At 48.2% G+C, this 14294-nt stretch overlaps 1 protein-coding gene across 1 annotated transcript in view; it reads left to right on the plus strand.

The window, feature by feature from the left end:
• Positions 1 to 14294, plus strand: part of LOC109504216 (uncharacterized) — a gene marked incomplete at its 3' end in the record, with an annotated part of 514465 nt that overhangs the window by 207571 nt on the left and 292600 nt on the right. The window contains exon 4 of the mRNA XM_019843207.2: positions 2109 to 2141. Within this exon, the coding sequence (XP_019698766.2) occupies positions 2109 to 2141 (33 nt within the window). The remainder of the gene's footprint in view (positions 1 to 2108; positions 2142 to 14294) is intronic.

The following is a 14294-nucleotide window of genomic DNA, read 5'->3' on the forward strand; positions in this document are numbered from 1 at the left end:
GCGAGAACTTATTCAAGTCCCCAGTAACAAGTTTTAAACGAAATTAAAAGTCCTAAACACCATAATTATAAACGTACGTTGACGGTGACAATTTGAATAGTTAATTGGAAATTGGCAGTTGATATAATATCAGGTGTCTGTTAGATTTATGCAGTTATTCCGAAACTTTTTAAAATCTAAGCTGTCGATGAGAAAAAAAAACTAAACCGTGATGTTATCAAGTATTGCCTCAGTCTTTTCTGAGAAAATATGCCGCATAAGTAGATTAAAATTTTCCAGTAAATGTAACAATTGAAATACTCCAAATGTTCAAACTTTTCAACGGAATCAACTCTGTGTACTTTGTTTAACATAATTAATTTATACTCACGACGAGGTCACTCGGTTACTGATCTTAAAAAAAGAAAGAAATCATGAACGCTCGTTGGTTCGTCGCGCCTGTTTCCGGCCTGCGTCCGCTTCATATTCCGACTAGAGATGTGCGAACTATTCGAATTCGAATCGAATCGAATCGAATCTAATATAATTCGATTCGATTCGAATCCGAATTCCTATGATTCGAATCCGAATAATTCGAAAATTTCGAATCGAAGATTCAATTACGAATAAAATATATTAACGTGCATTATATTTACATGCATCAGGTACAAAACGAGCCATCTGGGCCTGTATATTTGAACCCTTAACTTGTAATTAACTCAACTTATAATTAATGACTTAATTATAAATTACTTTAAATATTTAAATATATATTTTACTGTAAGATGATATTACAATATCAATATCCCCTTTCATATTAAAATGTTCCATCATTATGTGCATGTTTAATAGTCATGTTAAATTTTTTAATGATTCGATTCGATTCGAATTCGAATGAAATTTCGTAGATTCGATTCGATTCGAATTCGAATTAAAAAAATGAGATTCGATTCGACATAAAAATTCTTGATTCGCACATCTCTAATTCCTCCCGAATGCGAATCGAGGGCACTCGCACAAGAACGCGGGCGATCGTCCGCCGATATTCTCTTATTTTCGGCCACTTATTTACCTTCTTTGCGCGTGACCCCAGATTTCCGTCGAGTGATATCACATGCAGCCGCGAACAACCGCGAACATTCCGACGGCATTTGTATGCATGCGCTCGGTTAGATTGCCCGGCGCGCGCGGATTACACGTTAGTTTATGCGAAATAATATGTGTGCGCAACAAGAAGGATCGCGTGTCTAACTAAATTCGAACATTTCAGTATGCAGCCGGGAAGTCACTGTAACCGCGTTTAATCCGGAAATATAATGGAAGGGAAGCGTTAAATCGGATTACAAGCATTGCCCCGGCAGAAAATAAATGAAGCTATTTGCGGAACGCCGGAGAGCGCTGGAGCGCCTTTTTTCCTCCCTTCTTCTCCATCTCTTCCTCTCTCCTTCTCTCTCAAGTATTACTTCAGCGACGTCAATTCCTGGACGGCGATGTGTGTGTTGTATGCGTGCGTGTATGTGTGACAACGTCAATTTCTAACGCGACGATTGCAGATGGCGGGAATCAATTATGCAGCCGATAGTTCAAGTCACTCGCGTCAATGGCGGAATTTGAGAATAGACCTGGGCTAACAGCTGATGTCGAATATTATTGCTTTATTAGTTATCGACTGTATGCAGCGAGTGACATCGAAAACAGCCCCGTTCGGGCTCGCGGGCGACGCGGAGTCGAGAAGTTAATAATAAGCGCCGTGTTGAAATAAAGAGAGGAAAAAATGGAGGAAGTCTCACACAGCACTCGCACATTAACCGCGCGTGCGCGTTGAAAGAAAAAAAAAAAGAAAAAGCCAGTGAAAGAGAGAGGAAAAAAGAAAAGGAAACGGGCGACATCGCTGTTTACGCAGCCGGGGCGAGAGCGGATCTGCCGCAGCTCTCGCACTTCCGACGCTCCGATTCGTCACCGTGATTCAATCTCGAAACATTCCCGACACATTTCTGACGCGACTCGCACGTCAGCATGCATACGCGCGCACCCCCGAGATCGATACTCGCGCCAGCGAGTAGTTCTCGCCCGCCCGCCTCGTCGACACCCCTGCCTCACGCTAATAACGTCCGTTTCCTTTGTTTCAGGTAAGGATCTAAATTTCGCCAGTAATAACGCGGGTGAGTGTTACATCTAACAATTTACAATTATTTACCGCATGCGCCAGTTCACAATTAGTATATACGTACATTATTATTGTCTCCCATGCTGACGAGAGAGCGTCGCGACACGCCGCAACGATGTGCCGCTCGTTCCGCGCTCGCGAATTTCTACGAGATCGTCGCGGAACGCCGATTTACACGCAGGAGTCGCCGAGACGAGCCGATTCTCCCTCCTGCGGCTTGATTAATCGTCTCATAGTTGATCGTTGCAAGAATCGCGCGCCGGCGAACGAAGGCGGCGCCCCGTTCGCTGGTTGGCTGCAGTTGTTTGCACGATCCGTCGTTTATAAGTGTTCAATGCAGGAGTAAAGCCAGCCGATAATTAGAGGACTGGTCATAAGGACAATTAATGGTAATTAATTGCTAAACGATTAATTAATAACGATTCATTACTGAATTAGTGAGCGCATTAAAATGGAGCCGCCGCGATTAATTCGGCTGCGATCTGCTGACCCGTGCCGCTCGTACGCGGCCGGCCATCCTTAGTTAATAAATAAACGACTCGCCGGCGAACTCGTGTTATCGCGATCAATAACACCGTGCTGCGGTGTAATCGCGTAACTTCGGATGACTCCGATGCAGCCGCCGCGCCGCCGCGTCGCCCCTCGTCGCGATCTCTTGCGTCAACAATGCTCGTGTCTGTCGATCGATTGATATCGAACGAGGTGGATGAGAGGGTGCGGGGGAGAAGGGCGAAATGATCGTGCCTCGCTCTTTTCCTCGCGCGACTATTCCTCCTTCTTCTTTTTCTTTTGACTTCTCGTCTAAACTCGACGATGCGCGGCAGCCTCTCTCTCTCTCTCTCTCTCTCTTCTTTGGACTCCGCACCTGGAGGTGGCCAATTCACCTAAACCCCGTGTAATTCGCCAAAGATTTCCGCGCTCGCCGTAGGTTAGATCCGACGAAGAAGAAAGAGGTATTCTTTCGCGAAGCCCTCCTTCGCCGGTGACGCTCCGAGGCTGGTCTTCCACGGGGGGACCCGTCGTTCGCAGAAGCGCCAGTGGGAAGGGAGAGTGAAGGAAAAAGAAAAAGAGAGAAAGAAGGAAAGACCAAGACTCGCATGAGAGGAGGAGGAGAAGGAGGAGGGGGTCGTCGTACCGAGATAAGGACGGCAAATTGCAGGCAATCTGGCTGATTAGGCCGGGGTAGTAATCCCGGAGACCCCGATGTGCCAGGACCGTCTATACCACCCTATCCCGACTGCCGACTGCCTTCGTCGTGTATCAGCCGAAGAAAGGAGACGCAAGGAGAGGACGCAAGGAGCGCGCGAGAGCGCGAGCGCGGCGGAGACTGTCGAGCGGGGGTAGCGACGTCCGTTACATCCGCGCGCCGCGCCGGGAGATTAGGATTCTTCGAGGGAGCCGGGCGGAATTGAGGAAAGGGTTTCTTTTCATGCGCCAGATCGACGATACGTGTACTCGTACGTTCCTCTCGCTCGTATTTTCCTCGCTGCGCTGCTCCACGCTCGGCGGCTCCCTTTTCACGTCTCACCCTTCCCGTGCTGTAATGTTCCGTTCCGGCGCGTCTAGCCTTTCGTTTCCATATTGCGCGCCCTTCCGATAGAGTCGTAAACTTTTTTGCGACCGCTGCCGCGGAATATGCCGCGAAATCGCGACACATTTATCTGTCTCTACGAGGGAGACCTGCGACGGACCTTCGTCGTCTCTATCCCACTGCACTCAGTTTCCCCTCCTCTCTCCCTTTCTCTCTCTCTCTCTCTCTCTCTCTCTCTCTCTCTCTCTCTCTCGGTTTTTTTTTCTTCGCCGAAAGGACAAGATCCAATAAAAAGAAAAAAAAGTGGTATGAAAAGGTCTTATTAGTCGATACACGCTAACGATCTTCTCCGATTCACAGCGGTAGAGCGAATGTCCCAATTAGTGACAGTTTCCCAATTTATGACAGCAGCATTCGTTTTTTTCTTTTTTTTAATCAACTAACATCAGGTGTCTATACTCGTTAGATCCGTGCAGTTTTGTTCTTCAACTTCCTCAGAACTAAACTGCCATGTCGTCAGATGATATTTCAGTCATTTTTGAGAAGGTATTACAAATAGATTAGAACATTTCCATAAATTATAAAAAGAAAAACAAATCTTCAAGCTTTCCGACAAGATCAGCTTTGCGTCCTTATCCCAGCATGTATATTATTTATTTTGTTAGTTGATCTTCACGACGAGATTTCTCTTGGTTACTAACGGGAACATTCACCCTCGTGGAGAGAAAGGAAGATGAAATTTTGCGAGCGAGAGCGCCTTCCGTCTCTCCGTCGGTGTTTGCGATTTGCGCGGCGAAGCGAAGAAACGTGGACGAAAGAAAGCGTGCGCGGGAACGAGTGAACCGGCAAAATAAATAAATATATGAAATCCGCAACGAGAGGGAGAGGAGGGGGCCTCTCTCCGCGCGCCCGCACGAGGTGGAGCGAGGTATTGACCGCGGAAAGGGAGGGAAAGAGAGAAAGAGAAAGAGACCGAGCGGGTCGAGTCGCACGTCGTATCAATTTTGCCGACGCTCGTCGTCGAGTTTGCCGCTCGTTTTTTGCTCCCGAGCAATGCATTTAAATTATTTATAATGGAACTGCTTTTTCAATCTACGTCAGCGAATGACCGCGGCGCGGAAGAGGAATAGCAGGAAGAAATACACGTCGCTCGAATTAACCTTGCGCGCGCGAGCGTCGTTATTGCGATTTCGCGTTTCCTTTTTCTTTTTAATGCATCGGACGCGCGATCGGAGCGATTTGACCGGGCGCGATTCGAGCGTGCTTTACGCTCCTCGTCGATGGCCGGCGTATTTGCCGTCTCGTATGCGGCGAATAACGATGATAGCGGATGACGCGGCCAGAGAATAGCGCGCATCTCGATGACACGCGCGATAAAACAAGAAAATAAAACAGATGCTCCGCCGACTGTCGCGATGTCGATCGCGACAGAGCTAGTCGACTTGTAAACGTGCTTAATTTCCGCGACGATTGAATCGCTCGCTCGGTGCGTTGAGTTCGTCGAAAACCGGTTAATCCGCTTAGAGGAAATCGGCGAAAGCTTTACTTCTCCACGTCCGTCCTCCTTTCGCTGTTTTTCGTCTCTCGTTATCCGGAATTTCGTCTTTTCGTCGTCCCTTTACATGTCGCGTTAAGAGAAGAGTCAACCGGCAAGTCGCCTGCGCGTTCGATGCTTCATTATTATTTTCCAAAGAAGAGCGACAATTATGCGAATAATTGAAACATGCGAGAGCGAAAAACGCGTCAGCGTAGAGTGAAACATTTCCTTTCGCGGATTCGCGGCGCCGTAATCCGGAAAGTCAACGATATCACTGGGCCTCTTTGATGCGGAGAGAAATTATAAAATCCACGAGTGAAGGTGGTAATAGAATTTTGGAAAAAGAGAACGTCGAGTGGCGTGCGAGATGGCCGACCCGGCCACGTCCGCCGGCCGGATTATCGGGGTCAACAAAGGGATTTTAAGGGGATGACGGGGAATTGGATCGCGCGAGAGGTGCTCCGCGAGGCTCTCGAGATCCGCTTTGTGTCTCCGTTATAATTATTACTTGCGGAATCGTCGCCGATCTTCAACGGCGCGCGTCAGTCTTCCGCGAAATTACGTTCCACCAGGAGGAGAGAGGACCTTGCGAGTGTCGGATTGCCGTGAGTCGAGTACAATTCAAGCGCGCACGCTAATTTCGTCATCCGGCGGAAACGGTCAAGAAACGCTGTTAATTTCTCGCCGATAATTCAGCTCGAGCGGCGAGCGCCTCAGAGCGAGCCGGCGAGAATCGTGCGAAATTACCCCCCCAGTTTCCAACTGTGCAAGTTGAAAATCGCGCGAATGCGCGTTGCAAAAGATAAAAAGACGAAAAAGCAAGAAGATGGAAACTCTTACAAAGTTACGACGAACATTGGACGTTGCTATATTAATGTGTCTTGTTGTAGAATTTCGGGAAAAAATCGCCCTCGCGCGAATTTCATTCAATTTTGACCGCGGTTTGCTAAAATCGAATCGAACGAGTTTTCACACGAGACCCTTCAATTAATGCAATCGGAGTTAATTAGTCGTGACCCATTCGGCCTCTCCCTTCCATTTTTTCTCCCGCCGGCGCCGCCGACTGCCGACTTGCGACCAGCCGGCCGGTCGGTCGTGCGCATCGGCCTCGAAAAAAACGCTTGCTTGCAATTTCTCGTTTTCGGCGGTCGGTTTAATTAGAAGGCAGCGGGCGTTAAAGCAAATGAACGCACCCGCGCGCTCGCGCGCGCACGTGCCGGCCATTGTGGCCTTTTCCTTTTGCCGGCCGCGCGCAAACATTGCCGTAGCGCACGCTCGCGATTTTACCGTAATGCTTTTGAAAAATTCATTGCAGATGTCGCGATGGCGAGCAGCGTCGGCCGTGTCGGCCGTTCCGCGGCCGACACTTGGCGGAAAATTTTCACGGTTTCTCTCCCCCACCGACCCCCTCTCTTTCCCCGCCCTTAACATTTCCACTTAAACTTGGCCGTAAGTTAAATCTAAATTTCATCAACGACAAATTCCCGGTCTCGCACGCTCGAGCGTTAACGGGGGCAGTAAGTAGTAATGACCCGCATTAGTCAGCCGCGAAATGCTCGACGCGCGGATATCCACTCATGTCGCGCATCTGATATTTCTTCGATTTCCAGCATTTCCGGGTGCATTTCTAGGATGCAAACGATTTAAGTTATAAACGCTTCTTTTTACGAAATATTAACAAATATATCGTTATCAGTGCAGAGCCGCATATCGCGAATGAACGTAGTTACGGACGTATTATGGTTAGCGGACTTGTCTGGAGTTTGAAAGAAGGACGATTGGACGTTCAGATGAAAGGCTCAACGGAGGGACATTAAAAAGACAGAAATAGAAGGAAGAGTGAGGGGGGAGAGGGGGGAAATGAAAGATCCGCACAGATATAGTATATTACAGTTTGGCCGGGGGCAGTCTCGGGGTGCCATTGGCCGCGCCGTATCGTGTAACACGATCGCAAAGGGTTCGCTTCCTCCCTGCATGCCCGTGACATCGAGCGGATTTGTACGGAATTGCGGAAAGTGCAGGGCGGAAAAAAAACGGCAGATAAAACACGATCCGGACCACCTGGCGGCAGGGAGAGAGAGAGAGAGAGAGAGAGAGAGAGAGAGAGGAGCAGGAAGGCTGGCGGAAAGGTTAGCGAACGGAGGGAAGTAGAGAGGGTGAAGAGCGAGAGAGGGGGAGGACGGAAAAAAAGAGAGAAAGAGAGAACGTAGGGTCGGCGTATCGTTCGAATTATCGAGTGGTGCAGTTACGGTTTTATGCAGATTCGCGAGAAATGGCGAGCCAGTTTCGGAATTAATGGCGGCCGGACAAATGTTTCGCGGTTTTTCTGCTGAATTATCGTGCCCTCGGGCGCAACATAACGTGCTCCCTCTCTCTCTCTCTCTCTCTCCGTCGCGCGGGCGCGCGCCCGCTCTCTCGAATGTGTGCGCTTGTCGCGATACGGTATGTACGCGCGGATGTCCCGTACGTCGCACACGCGTACGCGCGAACATCGCGACACGGTTGCGCGTACATGCGCCGCCGGAGAATCGGCTTTAGGTAATGTATACATTACATGCACGGTCGGCGGCGCTCGGTTACAAATGCCCGTATAATGCGCCGGAATATGTCCGTTTTTACCTAAAGCTCCCCAAAGTGCCTAAAGCCGACGCGACGCGGCGCGGCGCGGCGCGGCGGTACTTCGGGAACGTCGGGCGAGACGATACGTTAAGCCGGATCGTCGTTTAATTCGGGGTCCTCCCCTTTGATTACGGATAGCGCTAGTTTCTTCGCGCAGGGAAACAAACGACATCTCTACATACACGAGCGTGTGTATCTCATATTTCGCGCGATAAAGGCTGCTGCCCGGAAACGTACAGTCGGCTGGCTAAGAGTTGCGACGCGAGGGGATTTATTTTCCTGCCGGGAACGCGGAATGCGTTACGAAACTCGTCGGAGAGGAGAGTGCTGCAATCTTTAATCAGCCGGTAATGCGGAAAATCCACGGTATCTTTAGTATCTTTAGTACAAACCGCAGACAGAGGAAGGGAGAAAGAGAGAGAGAGAGAGAGAGAGAGAGAGAGATATTTTTGAATCTGTCATTACATTTCAGAATAGTCAAAGCTTATAAATCTCGTCAAATCAAGTCAAAGCTTATAAATATCGTGCGCCGTGAAGAGTGCAATTTTCATCGACAAACATTACGCGAACGTTATATTCTGCTGTCGGAAATGTCACATTCGCCAATGGCGAATTCCTCGAATAGGAACCCCGAAAATATCCCGGTGAGACGAGGTGGCGGGCGAATTTCCGTCAAATGTTCCCAGCGTGCAGATCGCGCCGTGTGGATCACATAAATTAATCCGCCGATCTCTTTTATCCCCGATACCAAACGCTACAGCGGATCGCGCGCGCATTATACGCCGCCTAGGGTCCAATAGCGCCAAAAATCGCTTATGTATGAACATAACCGGTAATGCATCGCGCATATACACACACACACACACGGAAGAAGATAACTGCAAGAGAGAAAGAGAGAGAGAGAGAGGAAGGAGGAAGGGAGGAGATATAGAGATGGATAGCGTGCGCGCACACAATATCATTCTACGCACATGAATTTATATCGATAGTGTGGATAATGATGCCGATAATATATACAATACACCGCCGCCACGCGTCGTTCCCTGCGATCGATTGCCCGATGTATCTGGGTCGTACGGCCCTCGCCGCTTCGTCCTGGCGAAGTGTCCCGCGTAACGCGCGGCAGGATATTTCGCGCATCGATGTTTTCAAGCGGCCGGCACTAAACGTCGTCGCTGCCGTTATTGTGGTAATTAAGCGTCGAATGAAACTCGCGTTAAAGCGCGAGCTGGCTGCAATTAAATTCGCGTTAAAGCGAAATCTGCTATTGAAAAAGAGGGGTGTCCTTTCTCTCGTCTCGCTCTTTGGTACATACAGAGTATCCAGCGTAACGGTCCGCACGATTTTTCAGACGCTTCCGACACTTAAAAGAAAAAGTTGCAAGATTCATCCATTTCGCGCAATGAAATTGTGAGAATAGTTCCCAGACAACTTTTGGAGTGTTTATATTTACATTTCTAATCAGAGCTTGCACGAATATCTAAAATCTATATTACTACAAATTTTGATTTTATATCTACATTTAATTTTTTATGTTTATATCTACATTTCTAATCAGAGTTTGTATAAATGTCTGAAATATATAATATTGCAAATTTTATTGTTAGATATTAATAAAAGTGACATTCTTGATAGTGCATAGAATTTGTCTTAAATGTCATAAAAATAAAATACACGTGGCCATTAAAGAAGATTCAAGCTGGCATTGATTTCTTATGAAGTGAACTTTTTCCCAAACTTTTTTATTGCAAGCGATAGCTTGCATAAAGCAGATGAATAATCACCTTGCAACCTTTTTCGTCAAGTTATCGGAAGCGTCTGAAAAATCGTGAACCGGCATAGCGCGCGCGGACATCCTATATATTCTCCCGGTAGGAATAGCTGGATGCCATATCGTGTTCACATACAAAACACACACACACGCACACGTATTTGTCAATTGGTTAGACGCACGCTCCGATCTGCAATGCGCATTCGCGCGATTAATCGAGATGGCTCGTTGGGACGGAACTTAATTCGCGCTAATCGCCCGAGCTCCAATTAATTCTGGTCTCCCTCCCCTCGACCTCTTCACCGCCGCTTCTATCCTCTTTCTACTAGCGTTTAATTCAATTCGTCCCGCCGACAATCAGGCTTGAGTGTTCTATCCCGGAAGTTTCCGCGTTCCTCCCACCGACTATCTTAGCTGAACCCCTGCTCTCCCCCTCCTCTCTCTCTCTCTCTCTCTCTCTCGTCTCTTCTCCTATTTCTATTCCGCTCCTCCTCGCCTTCTCCCTGTTTTGTCGTACTACTCACTCTCCGTTTCTATCGCATAGCATCGCTCTTCTCTTCTCCTCTTCCTCGCTCTCCTCTTGCTTCTCCTCCTCCTTCTCCTGCGTCTCTTCCGCCTGTTCGTCGCGCAACTTCGAGTTTCGTGTTTCCGGGCCAGGACGAAGATTAGGAGAGGGACAGATCTGGCTGGTAAGGCTAGCGGTGATGGCAACGCGGTTAAACCGCATCCGGAATTACCGCAACAGCCAGTCCTAAGACTTCTCTCGCATATACGTAGTACGTTATACGCTACGTACACGGGCTTAACACGTTCCTTACCGGATTGTAAGAGGCAAGAGACAGCCTGGCAAAGAGATTGTTTTCCGTCGCTACGATCGTGCGCGCGCGCGCGCGCGCGCGTGCAACGCGTGTGTCTGTGCGCCGATCTCGAGTTTCTCACGTGCACCGACGCGCATCGGTGAGAGAAACTTTTTACATGAAATCCGTCGTGTGAGATTACCCGTTACAGTACATTTACCCTGCCGTCTGACCCAGTAGTTTAGCGAGAAGAGAAAGGACCGAAAGAAAAGGAGAAACAAGGGAGCGACAAAGAAAGAGAGAGGAAACGAGAACGAGACAAAGAGTAAGAAATGTGTAGCTACTCGCGACAGTCGAACCCATCGCAGTGCTCGAAAATTCTCCCAAAGCGACGATGAGCGCAGCGTTATCGCGAAATTATGGCATATCAGAGGATTTAACGTGCTCGACAGTAAGGCCAGATGACATTCTTTGGTTGAAAATTCTCTAGAGACCTGAATTTCCAACCGATCATCGACACCAATGGATGAGGTTGATCCTGAATAAATTCCCGAAGAGATCTGTCTTGCCAAAATTAAAAAAAAATGGTTTTCTCGAATTACTAGCCCCGAAAAAGGAAAAATTATCGTTAAACGCGAGAAACTTGTGAAATACTCATTATTCGACACTTATTTCTATCTAATAGCGTATTCAGCGGATCAAAACTATGAAATCAATCAACCTAGACACCTCGAGATTTATCGATCTTGAAGCAGAAAGCCATTAACCCAAGACTCATATGTCCAAAATACAAGAACATCAAATACAGATCCGTTAAGCACAAAACTGAGGGATTTGGAGTCTTAAGCCCATCAACCTAGGAATCTATCAATCCGAGAACTTTTTAGCTCGCGGATGCACGAAGCCGTATATATTAAGAGCCCCAAATAGTCCAAGAACCCAATTTAGCCATAGCTCGAGAACCTTAATAATGCTCGACGTTGAATGTTCAGCTATAAAACATTAGGTTCGAGCCTCAAAACTTTTCGGACAAACCCTAAATGCATGAACCCTGAGCCGATAATTGTTTCCAAAATTTCGGCTAGACGGATCTCTTTGGAATTTATTCAGGATCAATGCCATCCATTGGTGTCGATGATCGGTTGGAAATTCAGGTCTCTAGAGAATTTTCAACCAAAGAATGTCATGTGGCCGCACCGTACGGCGGCCTCGATCGACCAGCCGCGATGGATCGACGCTTATCCGTAGCCGCCGTAGTCAGTCGCCAATGCATCTGCACGGTGGCTGCGCACGAAGGGAACCTTAAATGAAACCTTTCACCGCCGCGTGACTGATCGTGTCACTCGGTGTCGCGTCATGAGCGGTCAACGCGGTGTATTCCGTCGGAGCCGCTAAATCGCTCGCAAGCGACACATGCGGCCGGGGCCCGACACAAGGGCCTCCATCAGGCGCGTAAATACCGCGGCCTGCACGGAATTACCGTCTCCTCAACGTTCGCTCCGACGTCGGCGTCGATTATCCGCGCTGGGCGGCGGCGCGATCGATAACCGCGACGACGCGTCGAATAACGTGGCGCGGAAAAATGTCATTCTGCCGCGCTGAAACAAGCGATTTAATCTGCGTCTCTTAAACCTCCGTTAGTCGCAATATTTTCCGCCCGTGTACAGTCGCGATCTGTGTTTCTCGCAGATGCGCTAATTTCCTCATTAGTTTAATCAGCTTGCAAAACAGCGACGAACAAATTGACGTTAAGACGAATAAACAATCTGTTGGATGTTGCAATTAACGGAAAATTAATTATCAATGACTTTTCAACAAAAAGCAATCTCCTGATAGCAATTTTCGATATATATTTGCCACAAATTTTAAGTTTTCTTTTTTTTTTAATTTTGATAAAAAAGTATTCTCTCTTCGAAAATATTATGAAACTTGTACTTTATGTAGGAAGCAAGCTGCATGGTTGTTTTAATTTAATCTTTTTCTGTTTTCATTAATATGTTTCATCGAAGGATACATAGTTTTGCGAAGCACTTGAAGCGAGTAACATTTAACTGAATGCAGAATGCATTTTTCTGCGTATGAAAAACTCGTCGCGTAATTACGAGGCAGACCTGCGAATTTGTCTAACAACAAGCGCCTTATTTTATTCGCTCCCGTCTCTGGTCGTCCATTATTTTCACGAGGATATTTTCCTTTCTTGTTTCTTGGTCTCTGCGTAACCGTTGCCGTTTCGACGAGGCGACTCGTCGCGCATCCCCGTTAATGCGTCTCACTTTGACTTCATCATTGAAGTATACGCAGCTTTTAGCGATCGTTGCGCGGACACGTTTGAAAGTATTTTCACTTGAAACAAGCGACAGCTCGCCGATAGGCGAGATTTGTACAATCTTCTCTCACGCGGCAATGCCATGATTAGGATTAATCGTTTTTTCTCGCGCGGAAACGAACGGGGCTCGACGTTGACGGGGAAATGACCGTTGACAGTTTCATTTTTTTCGACAAACGACAAGTATTAAGGGATCGTGCCTCGCAATATGTTTATTTGAAGCGGCTGATCCGCCGCTACCGCCAATAGAACTGAAAAACGCAACGATATTTATTTCGTAAAGCGGGTTATCGGCAGTCGTAGATTCACACATTCGTGCGTGCAACGGGCCGATAACTATTTCTCTCTATCGTTAAATAATCTTTTCCCGTCTCTTTCCCCTCTCTCTCTCTCTCTCTTTCTCTCTCTCTCTCTCTTTCTCCCTTTCTCCCTTTCTCCTGATAGTGGGCAAGTTTTATATAGAAAACAACGTAAATAAATACAACACTGTCGGTCTTTACGGCAAACTGTTGCCGTGCTATTTTTCATCCAGATGAATGCCGGTTACGCCGATGAATATCGAAGGCTCGACCGCTTGATATATTTTTCAGTCTTGGGTTATTTATAAAAGTGTGCCATTTTTCGCGGGCGCGCTACACAAATCATCATTGTCAGAATTTCACTCGCGCGCGCGCGCGCGCGCGCGGGACACAATAAATCATAATAGCAGCGCGTGTAATGGAATAAAAATCATATTTGCATGTAGTTGCGCCGCGATCTTTTATTCCGACATTAGTGACGAATGTCGTTTCGAGTTATAATTATTTTGCAAAATGGATGGATGCGCGTGCTCGCGCGCGCACGCGCGCGCGCTCACTGAATGCGCCACGCGCGATAGGGGAATTCCCTTTATTTCGGAAAAATCCCTTCGCGCGGCTAATGGACTGCAAATATTGCACGAGCGAAAACAAAGCGGCGTGTTTTTCACGGAGGATTCGCGAGTGTGTGCTTACGGAGGGGCGCGCGCAAGTCGCGTTACGGCGCGTGCATTATCTTACAGTTTCCACATGAGAGCAGGAGTCGCCGCGGTAAATTGGCGAGATGAAGAGAAAAAGGCACGTCTCTGCATTAGGTGACTCCACGTTGTTGCGAGACACGCACGTCTCGGACGATTGCTCGTGTCCGATTCCTCGCGAAGACGGCCTTCGTGGAGGGCGCGCGATCGTCGGGAACGGCCGATGAAAGCGGATCGTTAGTGACGATTTTCGCTGACGATCGGAAATCCGGCCCCGGTCCGGGACGCGGTCGGTTTCGCGCGTCTTATTTAAGACGGGGAGATTACCGTAGATCGCGCTTTCGACACGATGATTCTTCGCCAAACGGCGAGAGAGAAGCGCCGGCGGTGCGCGCGAGGTGGGCCGCGCGAGTTATCGGGATATCGACTAGATTTAGAACTTTGCGAGAGGGACGCGCGGGGGAATTCCGCGTGTGTGAGTCCCGGAAACGGGATGCCCGGCGAGCCTCGGCCGTATATCCGCCAGCGGGGCCAATCTCGATCTCGCTACTTTCGTCGCGTCCGGATAGATGT

This window comes from Harpegnathos saltator, unplaced genomic scaffold (genome assembly GCF_003227715.2).
Source record: "Harpegnathos saltator strain DR-91 unplaced genomic scaffold, Hsal_v8.6 scaffold210, whole genome shotgun sequence".
Classification (NCBI taxonomy): Eukaryota; Metazoa; Arthropoda; class Insecta; order Hymenoptera; family Formicidae; genus Harpegnathos; species Harpegnathos saltator.